The sequence below is a fragment of the Fukomys damarensis genome, unplaced genomic scaffold (assembly GCF_012274545.1).
Source record: "Fukomys damarensis isolate Sample0158 unplaced genomic scaffold, DMR_v1.0_HiC HiC_scaffold_3, whole genome shotgun sequence".
NCBI lineage: Eukaryota > Metazoa > Chordata > Mammalia > Rodentia > Bathyergidae > Fukomys > Fukomys damarensis.
Genome location: NW_022900915.1, coordinates 20,878,706 through 20,900,307, shown reverse-complemented (window position 1 = coordinate 20,900,307; position 21,602 = coordinate 20,878,706). Strand labels below are relative to the sequence as shown.

The following is a 21,602-nucleotide window of genomic DNA, read 5'->3' as shown; positions in this document are numbered from 1 at the left end:
ATACATTAGCCACCCAAAAATGTCCCCAAGAAGGGAGTAGAAAATGCAAAGGTTTTAGCCCTAGCATAGCTTGAAGGTTTACAGAAACAGAAGAAAGGATAGAATCAAAAGTGTGAAATACTTGAGGCTTCTGGGACAGGACTGTAACAAGTAGATATGTCCTTTTATTATGTGCACCCTCAATGATCACAGTCAATTTGAAGGCCACGGAAAGGAGTTTGGATTTTATTCTTAGCATAATTAAAAGCTGTTACTACATTTTTTCACTTGAAAGCCTTGGAGATTTGTTAAATGTTAGTAACTACCTTACTTCTTTCAACATGGTAGTAACTTTTGAAGATAAGATTTCCCCCATGTACAGAAGAATTTTATAACTTCTAGTCCAATGTTGTATATTACATGTCTAGACGTGTTCATTCTACTATTACTTTATACCATAGCATTTCAAAAGAGGGGGAATTATTCATTTTGCCTTTCTGACTTTTTGGTGGAAAGTGGATGTTAGGGAGTATAAGAGGGAAATAGGGAAGTTTTTAACTTTTTAAAGTAACTGGAAGTGAAGTGATGTTGCCTTGAACTTGGGACATGTGCACTTAAGAATGAGCCATATTTAAGAGAAAAATTGGCCTTTGCTCCTGAACAGTTAAAAAAGTTGACCTCATAGGCTTTGGAATGTCCTTCCTGATTTAAAAAATAAATAAAAATAAAAAGGTCCTTGTTGACCTGAGATCTTTGACTTATGTTACATGATCTGTGATAAAAGTGTATTTTCTAGTGAAGTGACCTGGGCCACATACAATCAGCTGAACCTCTGGAAAGGACACAAACCATAGCCGTGTAACACGTAGTCACCCAAATGAGTTTTGACTGAGGTGCAATCAAAAAATTTAGATAGCAAAGCCTAGTTCATTCAAATCTAGGTGTTTATAGCACAGATTAGATAGAAGAAAACATTATCCTCACAGTTCCCCTGGCAGAGGACAATGAGATCAGTCCTTGGGATTCTCCTTAACTCTGTCTTCTGAACCTCTTCCTTTGGTTGATTTTAATTTAGGAGTAAAATGGTAAATTTTGTGATTCTTTTAACAAATTATCAAACATGAACATTGTCTCAGAGGTACCCAGACTTATAGTTGATGTCAGAAGGGGACACAGTTTCAATACCAACTTAGATGTTAAAAATAGACTAGTCTTGTGGACCCTCAAGCTTCACAAAAATAACAATAGAGATAAAAGGAGACAGAAAAGCTGAGGAATAAATTTGGATGCATAATAGAATACATAGGAATTCCAGGGCATCCTTTATTTTCAAAATAGTGTTAAACTATAAAGAGTCATAATAATCATGACATATATACCTCATAAAACTATACAAACACTATTCAAAGAGTTATTTCACATACATAATTATATTTTATCTTTATACACATTAAACAAATATTCAAAATATTAAATTAAAGAGAACTAAGTTGTTACTAATTATAACCATTAGTTTTTGCAGGTAATATTGACCGAACACAAACAACTGATTATTTTATTAGAATGTGGTAGGTAGGGCTGGGGATTTAGCTCAGTGGTTCTGCAACCTGCCTTGCAAGTGCAAGATCCCAAGTTCAATTGCCAGTACCAAAAAAAAAGAAAGAAAAAAAAGAAATACTAATGGTAAGTAGGTGGCAAAATGTTCACAAATAACTAAGAAGTTGAAAACATGCCTGACTTAAAATTTTATAATCTTTTCCAACAGTCAATTATGGAAATCTATTAAAATAATTATTTTTTGGAATTACAACAGAACCAAATATAAAAATAGTTCACTTTCTTTTCAATGTCAACTGTGATTTTTATAAAGAAACTTAAAAAATCAAATCACTGATTCTTGGACTTATTTTAAATTTCAATAAACTAAATTTATTTCAATGGATATAGAGAATGTTCATAGGTTTTTCATATTCCAAAAGCAACAAAGATAAAATAAAAAATAACTTGGAAACAAAATTTAAAAAGACTAATTTCATATTTGTAATCATGTTATGGTATGTGTAAAAAACTTTTAAAACCAAAAATCTCCCTATTTTCCAAAATCTATTATTTTGGTCCTTAATTACCATTTCAGCTTCTCACACCAGAGAAACAATAAGTTAAACATGTATGTCCAGTTTATTTCACTTAAGAGTATGGACTCAAGGTCACCCATTTACCTACAAATATCTCAAGTTTATTATTCTTTATGGCAGAATAGTACTCTATTGTATACAAAAAAAATCACATCTTTATCCATTCATTGGTTGATGGGCATTTGGGCTTTTTCCAAGACTTAACTATTACAAACTGTGCCACTATCAACATGGGTGTACATATATTGCTGTGGTATGATGTTTTTAATTATTTTGGGAAGATAAGAAATAGAGTTTGGAAAATAGGAAGGAAATGTTCAAAGGAGAAAGGGAGTAAGGGAATGGGAATGGGGAAAGGAAGAGAGGGAAAAGAAAAAAAAAGAATAGACGGGGAAAATGGAAATGAAACTTTTGTAAATGGGGAGGGGAAGAGAGGCTGAAGAGGGGAAAGAATGGGGAAAAAGAAGAATGAAGATATACAAGGATGAATGTGAACATTATGTGTATATCTTGAAATATGCCAATAAAACTAATTTTTGAAAAAGAAAAAAATGAAACCAATAATCTTGATGCAACTAAAGTTCTCAGAGCTGTAACAAATCACCTGAAGTTATCTGGAACTGGAGAGCTAAGCTCTGACTGGTTCCAAGTTGTGAGCATATAAAACTCTGACACCTTGTCTAACCTGGTGAACATTTCTTCATCTATAGCTACCTCCTATAAAACCATCTTTGTGTTATTTTCTTTCCTCTTCTTTATCTAAATCTCTCACTTATTATACCAGTTGGGAACTTTTACTATACTTTCCAGTTAGTAGTGACTTTCAGATATCTATTTTAAAAAATTAAATGAGGTTGGTACATGTGGCAGAATGGGAAGAAGTGGACTCTTTTTCCACCCCATACATACTCCAAATCAGAAGGAACACAGAGATGAACTCCTATCGTGAGAAACTCCAAAAGGGGTAGAAAGGATCCTGCACACTGGCAAGGGTGGATGTAGTCACACCAAGACTGACAGAAAAGGCATAAACACCCTTGTTCCATAACTCCCATCCTGGGGGGTATAGCATCATACAACTATGAGGGAGCCATTAGCTGGAAAATCCTCAAATCTAGGAAAGGAAATGAGCATTCAGATTCAGGAGGCCCAAGTGACCTAAAATAAGATAAACCCAAACAAATCTGCACCATTCAAATTGTCAAAAGTTAAAGAGAAAATATTTAAAGCAGCATGCAAAACACATATACTAATAACAAAGTATATGGAAATTAGGAGACCAATTGCATATACAGTCGCATCAAAAGAAATAAAATACTCATAAATAAATGCAACTAATAAAGTTAAAGACGTGTATAGTGAAAGCTACAAAACACTGATGAATGAAATTAAAGTATGTACAAATAAATGAGAAGATATCCTACGTTCATAGATCGGAGGGCTTGTTATTATTTAAATGTTCCTAAAATGTCCCAGCCACTCTGGGATCCAACTAGACCCACTGCTTTTATGTTTCCCAACTCAATGACTACTATAAGGTCTGGAGTACAGAAAACAATTGTGGGGCTTTTTAAGAATGCAGATGTTCACCTTATAAATCTGTTTCTTAAGGTATTAATGAAGAGCACATTACTGGATCTTCTTCATGAGGGGATATCAGCAACCCCTGTAGTGGGTTCCAATCTCCTGCCCAATGCCATGTCACATGGCAAGAAGACGGACTTAGTTACACAGTTGAAGAGGCAGAGATAAAGGGAGCCAGGATGACCAATGCTCTTTCAAGCAAGGGTGAACAAGCACAGACCCTGAACACCCAGAGCTGTCGATATGTATTGGTGGCCTCATAATTATTTTGAGGTAAAGGGGCTATGTGCAGGGACTAGGTGGAGTTGCTATGGATACACTGCTGTGTAGGCAAGACTTGTAAAGGAAAAGACAAAGCATTCTTGAATTAGGAACAGAACAGACAAAATATAGGTTGTGGTTAATAATTAACCTTGTCTTTTCAGTAAAGGTTTTAACTCTGGAAACGGAATTTGGGTAAAAGTATCTCTGACCTTGGTAGGAAGGTTTCGGCCAGACCCTCTTCTATAAACAAACCATTTGTTGGGTTACCTTTTTACAGCCTGCTTTGGGCATAAGGTGGTCCCTCAACAAGGGGAATTAGGTTTTATCTGGAAAATCAACTTCAACATTCCCATTTCCCCGAGCCTATAAACACCTTCATCAACAGTAAACCAAGGAATATCAGGAATCTCTAGCTCATGGGCCATTTTTTGATCCATAATTCAACAAACCACCTAAATAAGCCATTAATAGCCTTTTTAATTCTGAGATTAATTCACCATCTCTCCTTCGTAGGCCCATATTCATAGACTCAGCCTGATCCAGGTTTATGGTTCCTCCACCATTATCCTACATCTCTAAAATCCATTCCAGTATTTCTCCACAGAGCTCTGCTTGTAAGAATTAGAACACTCATGAAGTTCTGCGGTAGCACAGCAGACCTCCTCATGGGTCATGGTGTCTAAAACTTGAGCCTGGTTACAGGCACAAAGGCAAAAATGTCGAGGGTGAGTCCTGAAGAGTGTCAGCATTTTGTAACTGTAGCAGGGACTGTCATTACTGTTCTCAAAGGCTACATGGGATTGGTTTCCTCCAGTACAGAAGAGGCCAACACCACAGGGGTTGGGGTGGGAATGCCTCTGCCATGAAGGCTGGGGAAATCTCCACCTCTAGCAAAGCAATCCCATCAGGGTTTAACTCAGTGCCCCCAAATCAGTTTACTGGTTTCGTTTTCTGATCAGCACCATTACTTTCATTTCAGATACCTTCTGAGGTTCAGCAAGAATCTTTGAGCTCCCTATTTTTCTTTATTCTTTCTTCTCCTTCTTTCCCTTTTTATTTGATTCGCGCTACAAACCTCTTGGTTGGTACCACCCACACCCAGGGTATGTCTTCCTTTCCCCATCTCAACTGCAGCCTATAAGTCAGTCATCCACCGACACCCAAGGTCTTCTTCCTCTGTGTTCAGCTAAATGGTACTAGGGGATGTGATGAAATAGGACATTTTGTATTGCTTACTCTTAAAAAATGTGAGAAATGTTCTCAGAAGACCCTCAGGTGCTTTTCTTGAGCAGGTGAAGATCCAGGCTTTGATTGGAAAGTGCAACAAGTTTTATCTGCCTATCCCAACAAAAGGAATCGTAGTACTCATAACAGGGAATACACAATGAGGTAGCAGAAATCATTTGGTTTAAATGTGTACAGAGCTAGATTGTTTTGTTTGTTGAGATGACAGCAAAACTTAAGAAGAGTAGCAATATTTTAACTTTCAAAAAAAGCATTGTAAGTCTTTTTCCTCTTTAATTTGGACTTTCTGCAAATCCGCAAATAAATTTAGAGGGTGAGGTCCCACCTTAATAATTAATAATTATTTTTACAGATCCTACAGACTGAAACAGTGTCAACAGGGAAGTTATCTTTACACATCTTTTAACACAAGGCACTATTAGACTATAAAATATAACTCCTATTCGAAGTTTGAAAAATGGCAGCACACTTGGGCAGAATATCTGGATAGAGATCTTCATATTTAAAATTTCCAGCTGTTCCCAAACATTCCAAACTGCAGCTATTCCTTTTGTCTGCATGTATTTCCAAGTGCTGTGCTCACCCCTTCATTGCCTCAAAGTGAAGGGAGAGAAGAGGTCCTGCAGCACACCCGCAGCCTGCTCTTTGTTGGCTCTGAGGTCCTAGATTCATGGCAATTTTCTTGGCATGTCCAATTTCAGGACTTTCTCACTCCCACTGTGAAGTACTGATGTAAACAACAAGAGGAAAGCACCCTGCTGCAGCCTAGAGGTTAGATCAAACCATCTCAGATGAACTCTATACATTTTCTTAGAGGAGTTTACAAGTTTGGAGACATATGTTTGATGTTCCATACTAACTTACAGGTCAGTTTGAGACACACAACCTAATCACAATGAAGGGGGCAGAAGACAGAAAGAGAATATAGCCATTAGCAAGTTTAGAACCCACACTGAGGCTAAAGTTGGCAATAGTAATGACAAAGTGGTATTTCAATAGGTATTATTATCTTTATTTTATAGTATGTATATGTATTTTCCAACTTTCACCTTTTTTTTTTGCACAGATATATCATTGTATAGTTAAATATTCCTGTTGCATCTTTTAAGGTTTGAGATTCTATTTTTTCTTATGGAACGCTTTCTTGGTCAGAGGTTAAAAAGTTATTTTCCCATATTTTCTTCTACTCATTTTAATTCACAAGGACTTTTCGGCTTCTCACGTACAGCATGGTAATTAAGAAATGTTTAAAAATTCAAATGGATAACATTAGCAAAATATAATTTATTAATAATGCATTATTTCCCCCTTGATATGGTGTATTTATCAAATGTCAGCATAGTCGGCATCTTTCCATAAACATGTGCACATGCTTGTACATACACACACAATTTCACGTACAAATGTGCAGCAAGAAATCTTTTAATTGCAAAACATGCTTAATTCAAATGGGACATAGAGAGCCAAAGGCCAAATCTGCTTAGCAATGCTCCATTTAAAGATGGGACAGAGCAGCACAGCACAGCAGAGCACAACATTTACATTTTGTAGGTGACTCTTTATAAACACAATAAACCACAAGCCACACAGGTAAGTAACCACAAGTCAAATTTGTGCTACTACTCATAGATTTTTAAATTTAAATATGCCAACACTAGAACAGAGCTCTTATGCATTAGGGTAAAATCTAATGTTATAATATTCTTAAAGGAATACAGTAATTGAGTCTTTGGTTGTTATTTCATTTAAAAAGTCAATCAAGAAAAGAGCTTGAAGACAATAAAATATAGCATAATCTGTGAGAATTGAAAGTTATAAAAGTGTTGAAAAAATGGCTATCAGACAAATGTAAATAGAATAATTCAGTATCTCAAAAATGACAATTCACCAATTTTAAATGATATGGACTGAGGTTGTCAACATAAAATGGCTTTATATTTGTTAAAATACATGTGTGCATATTATGAAAAGTTTAAAAGAAATTGCACAAACCAGGGATGGGGGCACATGCCTGTAATCCCAGCTCTCTGCTAGGCTGAGGTATGAGGATTACAAATTTGAGCCTAGCCTGGGAAACAGCAATTTAGTAAAACCTATCTCAAAAGGAGACTTTGATAACAAAGACCCTAGGTTCAAGATCCAGTACTACACAACACCCCCACAAAAAAAAAAAAAAAAGGAAAAGAAAAATTATACAAAAACCTTCAGGTGAATGTGAATAGTAAAATACATTACTAAGCAGTGTTAGTATGTCGTACATTAGGATCTTTACTAATTGTGAGAAGCAAGGCATTTGTACAGTTATTTGCATACCCAACTGGAGCTTTTTTCTAAGGTCTGTTTTATACTCAGAATTCTCATGGATCATAACACATGCTTTGCTCTTCACCAGACATTTATTTTCCCAGGCAGCCTTGTAGCTAGTGGTGACTCACGTACCCTTCCCTGCCAATTTTACACAGAGACAGTCCTCTGGGTAGCTTCTAGTAAACCATTCATTTTGTGATACGGAAAAACCTGCAAAAGAGCTGGGGTCATCCCTTCTCTTTCTCCCTGCCATGCAGTGTAATATGGATATATGAAGTCTGGAGCTAAAAAGCTACCGTCTAGCAATGAGCAACAAGCATAGAAATGAAAATCCAGCTACCTGAGAAGTCAAAGCAGAAAAATGTAGAGATAAGATCTTGATAACATCCTTGAGTGGCTACACAGTCTCCTTGTCCCTCATTAGTCAATATAATAAAACTTTAAACTAAGTTTATTTTCTGATTTATGTGATAAATGTTTTCATGAATGTAAAATTGGACAGATGAGGAAGGAATGAGATTATGAGACAACTTTCCACATAAGCATTGTACTATTAAAGAATGTTGGTATTTCAATAGAAATAATAGGGAGAAAATTAATCTTCCAAAATAACCAAAACCTTGCCATTAGAAGTGTTGATCAATAACACTTTTGAAAGAGGAATCAGCAAGATGAATAAATGCTAGCTCCCAAATTTAAAGTGAACACAAATGATGGAAGAGATCCAAAATATACTGAAGTGTGTGTTAAGTACGATACAGGGGGGCAAAACAAACAAAAACTGAAGAATCATTTTAAATTAAAGGAGAGATGTTAATGAAGACAATGCCTTCTGTGGACAGACTAGGGATCCAAGTTGTAGTACACTGAATGTTAGCAGTTAAAGCAATATTATGGATTGCTGTAGGGATGGTAGATTTTCAAATTTTAGAATCATTATTTACCAAACTTTAGAGATTGTCATCCTGTAGCATTTGAAGATCAAAATTAAAGCCTTTATAAGTATTTCTTTTCATTTTAAGCTTATTAGGTGATAGAATACTTATTTAAAATACTTTTATTAGAGTCTGTGTTTTCCCACAACTTTAACTTTGTAGTAACATTCAGCAAGATATTTACTTCTCTGTATGGATATAGCATGATATTAGAATTAATTTAAAAAGATAATTTTGCTATAGGCTATGCCTTGTGATTCAGTTTAGGAATTTATTTTAATTTGTTTTGTTTTTTATTTTGCTTATTAGTTTTCAGTGTTAACTAAAATACAGGACCATTATTCCCTTTTAAAGACTTGATAATTTCTAATAGAATATAACTGCATATTAGTTTTTATGTAATTTCTTATTGAATCCTGTATATTCCATAATCCAATTGCAGATACCAAATAATGAATTTATTTTGTTTTTTTGTTTGTTTTTTTTGGTACCGGGGATTGAACTCGGGTCTTTGTGCTTGCAAGGCAGGCCAACAAACCGCTGAGCTAAATCCCCGGCCCCCCAAATAATGAATTTAAAAAGCTACTTCAAAACTCATAATTCACATATTCTTGTACTAAAAGTATTTAATATTTCAATTAATGATAAAATTTAAACTTGTCTTGAATATCATTATAATTAATACAGCAAAATATGGAAAGAATAGATATAATATTTATTGATTCAGATATATATGTACAATTCTATATTCTATGCATGAAAAAGTATTTGTTTGTTCAGTTACCATTACAATATGAACTGAATTATTATAGTTTTACATTTAAGGAAGTGCCTTTTTTGTTTTCTTAACAATTTTCATCACGTTATCTAGAAAATTAACTTGCCCACTTCTTTGAATAATTTTTGAAAATATATTTAATGTATCAGTTAACATAGGGACAATACACATCTTTTCACACCAAGATTTGTATTCATGTATCTGAACTCTTATTCAAATGAAATACAGATTTTTGTTCTTTTTATATAATATTCATAGAAATTTCATTTTGTTTCTGTTGTTGATGTGTCATTTTATGAATTATTTTTATATTTAGTTCCTGCTGTTTATACAGGAAATTTATCAGTAATAAATGTTTCTCATAACTACTCTCTTGTTTCGTTAGTGGTAATACTATTTTCACAGGGTTGAATATTGAAAGCAAACATGGAGATCACCCAGAAATGCTTTTCCAATATTATACTTGTTTCTTCTTTTTTCTTACCTTGTCACATTGGGTAGAACATTCAAAATATGGTAATTACAATGGACCTCAAGTTACAGCCAGCCTGACATACAACCAATTTGGGTTAATTAATGGATGATTCATCTGCTTCTTGTTATCTGTAGTGTGTACCCAGGTAATTATCCAGATCTAAGTCATACTGACTTACAACCAACTTGAGTTAAAACCAGCCCTCAGGAACCAATCAAGTTCATAACTGAAGGGTATACTGTGCAGCAAGTCACATAGAAATCTGCACCATTTACTTTATTTAAATAGAATCACTTGCAGTTTTCATACATAATAATGTTTATTGAGTTTTTTATAAACATTTTGTGGGCTTCAGAAAGTACTCTTACAATCATAGTTTGAATCCTCTTTTGCTTTAGGATTTTTAATCAGTCATGTATCTAAAATATTTTTATCACAGATACTACACTCAATTCCTTAAAAAAGGGCTTAAGCTATTTATTAAATACACAAGCTATCATGTGGTGAAGTCCATTAGAGGGTTACAAAAGGAAGCTTGGAGAAACATGGCCATAGATGGAAGCAGTACATTGAAATACTAGGAAAGCTTAAAGTGTGCAGAATTTTTCTTCAGCCTTGCAAAATTCAATGAATCATTTTTTCTGGTCTCTATATTTTTTTCACACAATAATAACAGCACCTAATATAAAAATGAGGGCCAGAAAATAACTGTCCAATATCCATATTAAATTTGATCATTATTTATTTTTAAACTATATAATAGTTTTTTCTCTACAAATAAAAATTAAACAGATATATTTCATGATGAAGATAACTTGACAATAAGTAAGAGTAGACCTTAAAATCTTATAAACTTGACAGATGACACCTTTTTGAATAAGGCTTAATTTTCAAGCACTTGCATTTGTCTATATTAAATGACATATGCCACTCTTATCAAAAAGAGTTGAGAGTTCCTTTCAAATGTGCAAGACTGATAGAAAAACCATGACATCGATAATATTTCCCTTGAAAATTATAGAATTTTTAATCAAAAGGGATGATTAAAAAAAGAGATAAAGAATGATATACCAAGCAAGATAATCTACAGACCCATAATGCATCCAAAGAAAGCAGGAAAGCTACAGGAAGATCTTTGGATTTATGGTTCTGGAATATTTAATTTTCAAAATACAAATGTGTTTTTTAAAAAATCTAGACTAAAACTACATAGTATATCTGAGTAGACATGCAAGTTGGATCTTAAAACATGTTCTAGCCAGGCGTGGTGGTGCATGCCTGTAATCCCAGCACTTGGGAGGCTGAGGCAGGAGGATCACTGTGAGTTCAAGACCAGCCTGGGCTACATGGTGAGTTCCAGGTCAGTCTCAACTACATAGAGAGACCCTGTCTCAAACAACCCCCCCAAAAAATCAAAACATGTTCTATATCAAGCACTGAGAAATAACTGATCACAGACCAAGTCAAAGATGAATAATCTAGAAAAGTATTTCAAATAACATTTTAGTTGCTATCTTTTGCTATTTCATAAGTAACATGAAGCCAGAATTCATTAGTTATGCTACTGATTTTTAAACTTCTAGTGACTGCATCTTTGCTTAAAAAAGCAATCTAAAAAACAAGCATAAGTTTAGAAATTAGCAGCAATAATTTCTTTTATAGACATGGTAGAGTAATGCTGAATAAATCATAAAACTGTATCTTCTCACAACTCAATTCTACAATCATCAAACTCAATTCTATATGCACATACTGATCTAAATTTTTATTTCACATAAACTAATAATGCCATCAGGCTTGTAGTGCAGGAGTACTGAAATAACATAATTTATAGCCACATAAAGACAAATTGAAAATAATATAGTTTCTGATATATGTGTGTTTATTATCCTATATCTTATTTGGTTTCCTACTCATAAATGTTCCCTTTCCACTCTGCCTTTGAAGATAGAATTTTCATCTTGCCCAAGAATAGGTGATTATGACTTTCAAGAAAGCCAAATATATATCCTGAATTGTTTAAGCCAATCATAACAATTCTATTCTTGTTAATAGTGGGCATGTGACATAATTCTGGTCAATGACATGGGACAGGAATAGAATTCTGGAACTGAAAAGCAAGATCTGTTGAATAATCACAAGACAAATAGAATGAAAACAAACAAACAAACAAAAAACATGATGACATAAATAAATGTAAAATATTTTCTATGACTCCATACTCCTTCATGATTAAAAAAAATTTTAAAAACTAGTAATAATTTGCTCAAACTGATAAAGAGACATGTATAAAAAATCACAATTAATACATTATTCAACAGTGAATGACTTCATGCTTTCCTCTAAGGATGTCTGCTTTTACCACTTCTAGTCAACATCATATTCAAGGTCCTAGCAAAGACAGTTATTTTAAAAAAGACATCCAGATCTGGAAGTAAGAGATATAAGTATCTTTGTTTGAAGATGTTATTATTGTGTATTTAAAAAATCCTAACAAATCCATTAAAAAAATCTCTTGAAGCAAATAAATAAGTTGAGCAAACTTGCAGAATACTAAATCAATACACAAAAACCGATTAACATTCTAGGGCTAGGGATGCAGTTTAACGGTATACCACCTGCCTAGCACTTACAAGGCCCAGAGTTCAACCTCCAGTATTGAAAAAAACCTGAATTTCCATATGTCAAAAGTAAACAATTGGAAAATTAAATATAAGAACACAATTAGCTCAGCTGGACATGGAGGTGCAAGCCTGCAATCCCAGCACTCAGGAGGCTGAGGTAAGAGGACTGGCATAAGTTTGAGGACAGCCCTGAGCTGCATAGTGAGTTCAAGACCAGCTTAAACTACATAGCAAGACCCAGTCTCAAAATTCCCCAGAAATAACCCCTATAATACTATCAGAAAATATTTAGTTATAAACTATTAAAAGAATAACAAAATGTACAATATGTGTGAGGTTTCCTTTGGGAATTATTAATGTATTTTAAAATTAGTTATTATATGTTCACAACTCCATTAATATACTAAAAAAAAAGGTAAATGGCAAATTTATAGTATATCAACTATATATCATTACAGCTGTTATTAAATCAGAAGCATGAATAAAAAATCTCACTCTTTCACACTTTTTTTTTTGCATACAGTGGCTATCTTGCCACCATTAGGTAAAAATTTAGGAGCAGCTGGTAATACCAAACAAGGCACTGCACAAAATGGAGAGAACAGGATCCTTGATAATGTCATTGAGGTACTGAATTAGCCAACCCTAAAATTTGTATTTCTTGTGAGAAAATATGAAAAAGTAGATGCTTGTGATCCTTTTATTCCCTTTACTAGGAAAAGCACCCTTGGGAGAAAGACAAAACAAAGGCATGTGCCCCATTTTAATTTCTTTAACAGTGAAGTCCTCAGGTAAAGACATTAATATTTGCTAGGGAAAAGACAGTATCTAAAGAATGCTCTTAGCAGGATAACCTTGGTTGAAAGATTACCATAAATAAACCTCAAGTCTGTAAATAGATAAGGCAGGGCAACCTCAAGAAAGCTATGTAACTTTTACAGTTCTATAGAAAAGCAAAGCAGATATACTGAATATCTTAAATGTTTACACTATTGTGTAAAGTAATAACTCATGCAACCTAGCTAAATCTCCACCTATAATTTTGAAACAGAAAGTTCATGACAAAAATGTAGTGAGAGGTGAAGAGAGAAGAAATACAGAAAAAGGTCCAGGGGAGGAGCTGTGTGGAAACTTTCAAGATAGATATTTTGACTTTTAAAAATTATACTGATACATCCATGGATATGTGTGACATGTCAAAATGATCAAATTCTACAGCTTACATTTGTGTAGTTTAATGTATGTCAACTATACCTCCAAAAAGCTATTTTACAAATCTAAGAGGCACATTTGGCTAGCTTCCTTACATGTATGATCATGTATGTTCATGATGTGAACATGGTATTACACTTTTTAATTTGTCTAAACTATGAGTATTTCTCAAATTTGCTGCTAACATATACATGATTTTTAAAGTAGTTAAATATTTTCCTTATATAAAAAAATAACCATGGCCTTGTTATTAAATATTGAACAACCAGGCTGGGGGTTTGGCTTAGTTAGGTTTGCCTGCCTCGCAAGCACAAGGGCCTGAGTTCAATCCCCAGAATCAAAATAAATAAACAAACATACTGAATAACCTTCACTCAGTTAAGAGATAAACGAGATTTAATAAAATATTATTATAAGTTTCAATTCATTCTAAGATTCCAATCAACTTTCATTTACTTTTAAAAAAATAAATTAATACTCTGCGGTAATGTTTTTCTAAGTTAAAATGAATCACATTGAAATTTGTAAAGTTATTTAACAAATGTGACACGTTCTTCATTCACTAATATCACTGGAATACCAGTTTAGGAAACCACTCTCAAAAAACCAAATGAAGGAAAGAATATCAACACTGAATGGATAAATAACTTATCTCTGTCCTACGCATCTGTCTTCAAATCGTGACACTGAAATAAATTACTGTAAATCCAGACAGACAGAGATAACAACATGACAAGCTGTAGCAAAAGTAAGATGTTAATTATAAACCACATTGGAGAAAATGTTTTCTTGTGTAACATAAAAATCACCCGAGGAAATTAGTAATAAACAAGTAGATGGAAAATGACAGAGAAGGGGACTAAGGTAATTATCTTTTTTTAAAATGTAATCATCTTTCAAAATGTGAAGCACATGGATAGAGGAAAAAATATTTATTAATTTATTTGCCTGCAAAGAGCTAAATTTATGTCAGGGTTTGAAAGCCATCAAAAGAAAAATTTAAATATAATACAAAAAAGAACCTTCCACAGAGTACCAAAGTAGAATGACCTGCTTAGGGAGATGAGGATTTTCACATCTGTGTTGTTGATTTTTAAGCAAAATCTGACTATTTACTATTTATGAATAGTTTAGAAGAGAATTTTGCATTAGATTGAGAATTGATATTGATTTGATTGAGATTATTCCTTCTACTCTAAGACATTTTCGTTCTATCATCTATTATCTATTTTTAAACGCTTAACCCTCATATATGAGACATTAATCAATGTCTGTTGGTTTCCCACAGATACACCACTTCCAAGTTTTATTATTACAAACAAATTCTAGAAAATACAGATTACTTAAAAATTCATCATTTTATCAATGTGAAACAAAAGTAGGAACATAGGAAGATGACATTTCATATTTAAAGGATATGACACAAAGCTGCCTTTCCCTCTTTTTAAAATTATACATACAAACTGGATATACTGTAAATAGTATCTGGCTAGATATATATCTATCTGATAAAAAAAGCAGTATTTCCCACTATGATGAAAACATTTTATTATCATGTTCAACAGCTAAACTTAAAGGTTTTTCTCAATGTATAATGTGGAAAGCAGTTTAATGATACAAACTCCTAACCTCCACCTTTTAGAATATCTGATCCCAAATCCTAAAGCAGGGTCCATGAATGTATATAGAAAATAAGGACCCTACATTATACAAGTGCTGTAAAATGACGACCAGCAACAGGAAAATAACATGACAATAATGAGTTAATACACATCAGTTATAACCATCAATGTCAATGGCCTCAATTCACCAATCAAAAGAAATAGACTGGCAGAATGGATAAAGAAGCAAAATCCAAAAATATGCTGTAACAAAACCTTAGGAGCATGGGAACTAACACAAAGAATCAACAACGGGGATCTCATCTTTAAAAAAAGCTTCTGCACTACCAAAAAAATCACAAGCAGAACTAAGAGACAACTGACAATGTGGGAAAAAAATTTTACCAGGTTTTCCTCAAAGGTCTACAATCTAGAATATATAAGGAACTTAAAAAAAAAAATCAGACCATCCCAAATATAAAGACCCAATACAAAAATAAGCATCTGAAATGAACAGGCATTTCTCAGGAAAAAAAAGTAAAAGCAGCAAATAAACACATGAAAATATGTTCAACATCACTGGTCATTCAAGAGATGCAGATGAAAACAACACTGAGATTCCACCTCACCCCAGAAAGAATGACTGCTATCAAGAAATCAACCAATAACAAATGCTGGCAGCACTGTCGGGTAAAAAGGAACCCTTCTCCATTGCTGGTGGGAGTGCAGACTGGTCCAACCACTGTGGAAATCAATATGGAGATACCTCAAAGAACTAGGACTAGAGGTCCCATTTGACCCAACTATTCCTTTGCTGGGTATCTTCCCAAAAATATTAAAAGAATCATACCACAGCAATATATGTGCACCTATGTTCGCATTGGCACAGTTTCCAATAGCTAAAACTTGGAAATAGCCCAATTTCCCAACAAGTGGAGACTTGATAAAGAAAATGTAGCATTTTTAAAAAATAAAATGGAGTACTACTCAGCCATAAAGGATGAGAAACTAGAGACACTTATACCTAAATGGATGCATATTGAGGCCGTACTCTTATGTGAAATAAAAAGGAAACATACACATGTAAATACTGAATAGCTTCTTTAGTGAGAAGCTGAAAGTGTAAATAAGGATCAGAATGTATAATATATAATGTGAAATAGAAAGAAAAGGTGCAGTGGGGAAGGGGAATGGGGAAGGGTAGGGGAAAGGCAAGAAAGGAAAGGAATAAATATGAGAAAATGAAAAAATGGAAACAAAGTCTTTGTAAATAGAGAGGGGTGGAAGAGTTGAAGGGAGGGCAGGGAATGGGGAAAACAAACTAAGAATCAAGATATATTATGTACAGGTACACATTCCCAATGATGAATGTCATTATATTGTATACCTAAAATGTACCAATAGAATTAACTTATTTTTTTTAAATGCTGAGCAACGTCAAGGAGCCAAATGCCACTAGTATTATTCATGTCTTATCTAAGGAATTTTTTATCACAGAAATGAGGTGACTTGGATCTGTGTGTGAAGCACTTTTGATACATCGATCTTTCTTATTGCACATCAAGTTGTTAATGGAAATCCAGAGCTAGAAACAATTACCTGTCCAGTTGTGTTGAGAAAACACGAACAAACCATTAGTTATTTAATTGCTGAGCTTAAGGTCCAAGAATAATCATAAGAATAGTGTCAGTGAAAACAACAAGGCCATCCAGTGACTGTGCATCGCTTATCAATGTGCAATGAAGATCTCTTACTAGAATCCAGTCTGTTAGTTATCATTGCCTTTTACCTCTCTATCACTGTCTGTTTAAAGAACAAAATGCTGAAAATATGTGAGATATAAAACTGGTTTATTTATACACAATATTGTCTAATGGTTGGTACAGTGAGGTTCATAAACTCCTAAAAGCTTTGTTCAATAATGAATAATTACAGAAAAATAATAACCATTAATTAGATTATTGTTTATTGTATAAGTATGTATCTTCCTATGGACACATGAGAAACTCTCAGTATATGCTGGCTTCAGATGTTATATTTTTCCTTTGGTACTGAATTCAAATCAAACAGAAACAAATGTTCTCAGATCAACAGAGCTGAGAAAAAAGTGGCCACAGGTTATTACATGGTTGGCAAGTCTGAGTTCACATTTAAACTTTAGGAAAACGCAATTCAAGACAACCTTGAGTTTCCATCTTACACCAGAATACAAAGAATATCAACAAGAATACAAAGGAAGAACAAAAAATCTCTTCTAACAGCAACAAGTGTTGAGGATGTGGTATGAAAGGAACTCTTCTACATTGTTGCTCAGATTGTAAACTAGTAAAATCACTATGGGAATCGATATGGAGATTCTTCGAAGAATTTAAAATAAAAAGCCCATTTGATCCAGCTATTCCTTTCCAGGGTAAATTTCCAAAAGCTTGTCATCATACTGTAGTGACACATACATAGCCATGTTCGCAGGACCCAATTCACAATAGCTAAACCCTGGAAACAGGCTAGGTTCCCACCAATGGAAAGAGACAAAGAAAAGGTGATACCGATAGAGAGAAAATATATATATCATATATGGTATTGTATGCAGGCATAAAGTAGAATAAATTTATGTCATTTACAGGAAAATTAATAGATCTTAATATTATAATGTTACATAAAATAAGTCAGATCCCAAAAGTTAAATATACAATAGTTTCTCTTACATTAAAAATTCAAAATATGAATAAATTAAAGAGTAAAATAAAGGAGAAATGGTATGAAACAAAAAGGCAGACTTTTTGGAGATGGGGAAGGGGATCAGATGTTGGGAGGAATGTGATATTCCTCAAATTAATGTAAATATTATGTATTGCAACACATGCCAATAAAATTTAAAAAATAATAATAACCAATAATGAAATATAAAATATACTGTAAGATATGTTAATGTAGAAAAAACGAAAAATACACATAAATGAAAAGATTTTCAATCGGTTTGTTATTGACACACTATTATGAAGAGAAAAACAAAGTAGGGAACAAAAAGTCAGGCTTATAAGGAGGAACAAACTTTTGAGTGTACTCAGAATGATGCAATCCCTTTATCATGTAGACATGCCAGAGAGCAGGCATCCTTGACTAGAGAGAAGCCAAGAGGCTTCTGGGAGTAAGGGTTCTTCTCACAGAAAAATTTCTTCTGGACCCAACATCAAGGAAGTGAAAAAAATCAGAAAACACTCACACAGCTAGACAAGAGTGAAAGCCAACTACTTATAGATTTAGGGTTTTTTTAGGAGTAGTTTAAAAATCATAGGTTGAACTTCTGTATAGGAGGAATCCTGACCATTATGAATAATTAAAATGTTAAAAGCAAAGTAAATGAATGGTTAGTCCTTCACTTAATCAAAATTATAAACACTGGAAAAATATAATCTGTGTACTGAATAAGAAATTTGTGCTTAAATTTTACACCAATAAAAATTAAAATACTATAATTATGGAAAATAAGAAATGTGCAAGCAAGCAAATGGCACTTATATGATAAGTTCCAATCTATGAATGAAAGCAAAAGAGTTCAGTATGAACTCTTAGGAGTGAAATTTTAGGAGTGAAATTAATATCTTCTAGTGAAGACTTATTATTTAAATTATATGCAAGCATAATTCACCACAAATCAGTAAATTATGTTTCTGAGGAAAGATAATTTTGCCTCATTCTATAATTTCAAAATCTTATAATTGTAACTAAAATACAGTGATTTATTTAATTATATGATAAATCCTCTATGATTATCTGCCCACTCATTACATGCTACTATGTTAGATTCTTGGTTTATACAAATACAATTCAGAAGTGACTCACTAGTCTCCAGTTACCTCAAAACTTAATGAAAGCCAGAGTCATAAATAACAGATTAAAACAATATGTAAACTTTAATGTTTTCATAATAAATGTATAAAGTTTAATCAATCTAAAAGAACTTCTCAAAATATTATCTCTGCATCACCCTTTTAAAAATAATAGCATTTTGTTCTGTTATCCCCCCATAAACACAGTGAAAAAATTACCTTTAGTTTTGAGAGGAAAAATAAGCACGATGTGGTAGAATATAAGAAGACAGTTGCAAAGAATATACTACGGTAGTTCAGTGAATGAATGAGAAGAAATTCTCTGGACAGGAAAAGAACAAGAAACAATAGATGTGGAGACAAAACAGAGAAGGAAGGAAATTATGCTTTTACGGGGAAAACAATAAAAATAAAGAGGAAATAAACTTTATATACACTTCACAAATTTTCTTAAGGCCATCTTTTCTTTCCAAGTTATATACGAATCATGAATAAACTGAGTTTGGGTTTGTACAGAAAATTTTCATCTCTAAAATATTCTTTCTAGATAGTCCAATGGAATTTAAAGCTATGTCTCGCTTCTAAACCTTAACTTTCTGCAAAACTGTATGTAAACAGAGACATTTAAAAATATTGTTCATCAAAATGAAAAACAATCTACTTACAATTATCTGATATTTTTGAAGAGAAGAATTCCAAAAGACTTAAAATACTTGTTTCCTCTAATTCTGGCTCTTCCAATTTGTCATTGAGTAAAATTTTTTTTCGTGGACGTTTACAGCCAGAGAGACCAATAAAAGCAGTTTTCTGCAAATCAAATGTGCCTGCATACAAACAGATCTCTGCAATGATGGTTGTATATGTATGAACAACACACCAGGCCCAGGAGAGGTCATCTCCTGTGCACCCTTCCTCCTAGAATAAGGAAATAGGTATTAGGTAATCAAAGTACATTGTGTCATAATTAAGAGCTATACAGTATATTTAAAAATAATCTTCAAATTTTAAGGAGTTGTTAAAAGATCAAAATAAAATAACATTTCTAAATATTTCTAAAACTTATGTAAAAAAAGTTTTCCCTAGATAGATTGCTACAAGTGCAGCCCAAAAATAAAAATTACAAGTAGATTATAATCATATAAAAACATTCACTTCAATTTCTTTAGAAATCAATGGAATGTAAATTAATCCAGTGAAATACTACATTTTATTAATCCTTTCTAATGTGTGATATTTTCATATATTTTTTTGTAGAAACATAAAAATATTTACATCTTTGGGAAAAGAATTTGGGCATCTTGTCCCATGAATCTTTAAAAAACTCAGTAATTAAATATTGTCAATTTATTCCAAAGAAACAGTTATAAGTGCAGATCAAAATTTATGTATGAGAATGCCATTTCAACTGCGAACAATTAAAAACAGATTTAATGTTAAAAAATAAAAGGTTAAATAAAAATTCTCACACTGTAATATAACCTTTAATAAGTTACAAAATAGAAAATATTCATGATAAATAGTAAATATTATGACATGAACACTTACTTTTATATTTAATTAAAAATTTTGTACATTATATTTGCTAACATGACATACAATTTAAATAAAAGCAAAAAAAAATATGTTTCTATTCATGTCTCTTTTCACATAGAAATTAGCTAGGCTGTTACCTGTTTCTCAACGGACAGAATGCTTAAAAGAAAATCTCGCATTAGGTCCATGAAAGTTTTCAAGCAGGCCATATTTAATTTGGCAGCTTCTCCAAGGACCAGCAAGGCCAGTACTAAGTCCAACCTGGATTATGAACAAATAGCAAAGACTTTAATGAAAAACAACAATAAGCAGTTTTTTAATGAAAAAGTAATAACTCAGAGGAATGAATATTTGGAATAACAAGTTACACTTATTTTCAGTAAAGGCTGGAACTGGTTGGCACTGATTAAAAGACAAAAGTCTACAAAAGAAAGATCAACATTTTGGCAAAATTTTTATAGTTAGAATAATTCTCCGAAAAACTCTGGGAGAAATAAATAATCCAAATAATCACATTTCTTCATAGATCCTTTATGACAGAACTTCCAAGGGCTTTAGTCTTTTGTTTTAACTAATTCTATGGGGTGGATTTCAAGAATGTTTTCTTCTTAAAACAGAGAACAAATAAAAAATGGTCTTCCCAGATACTGCAGAAATTCTGTATTATTTAATTTTTCAGAAAGTACAATTTCTCAAAATAAAAATTAATTTCAAATGAATAAAATACTGTTATATATTATAGTGAAAATATTATATAATTATTAAAATTATTCCAGAACTTGTTAATGATAAATGTACATATATTCTGACATTTTTGGGAAACTAAACATCAAGTGCTATTTTGCCCAAGTAAAAGAGACTGATAAAAATACAAGTATAAAAGCCTCTGCCTAGAGCTGCTTATTGCCTTGATTTATAGATCACTAATAAATTTAAAAGTTAGTATATTTCACAAGTATATTTAAACTTTACAACCATGATATGTCAGACTACTAGGCTCGAATTGAAAAACAATTTTAAAAGGAAGCACCTCTTCTCATGAGAATAAAATGAGTTCAACATATTTGGATAAGGCTTTGAAGAACTCAATATGCTTTATA

The 21,602-nt window shown here is 32.9% G+C and overlaps 1 protein-coding gene across 3 annotated transcripts in view; it reads right to left on the bottom strand.

Moving 5' to 3' along the window:
* The window catches only part of Tmem232 (transmembrane protein 232), a 196,794-nt gene that overhangs the window by 118,944 nt on the left and 56,248 nt on the right, over nucleotides 1–21,602 (bottom strand). For all 3 annotated transcript variants that reach the window (XM_010632230.1, XM_010632231.2, XM_010632232.1), the window contains exons 9-10: nucleotides 20,640–20,763; nucleotides 19,635–19,884 (exon numbers count right to left, since the gene is read on the bottom strand). In XM_010632230.1, the coding sequence (XP_010630532.1) occupies nucleotides 19,635–19,884; nucleotides 20,640–20,763 (374 nt within the window). The remainder of the gene's footprint in view (nucleotides 1–19,634; nucleotides 19,885–20,639; nucleotides 20,764–21,602) is intronic.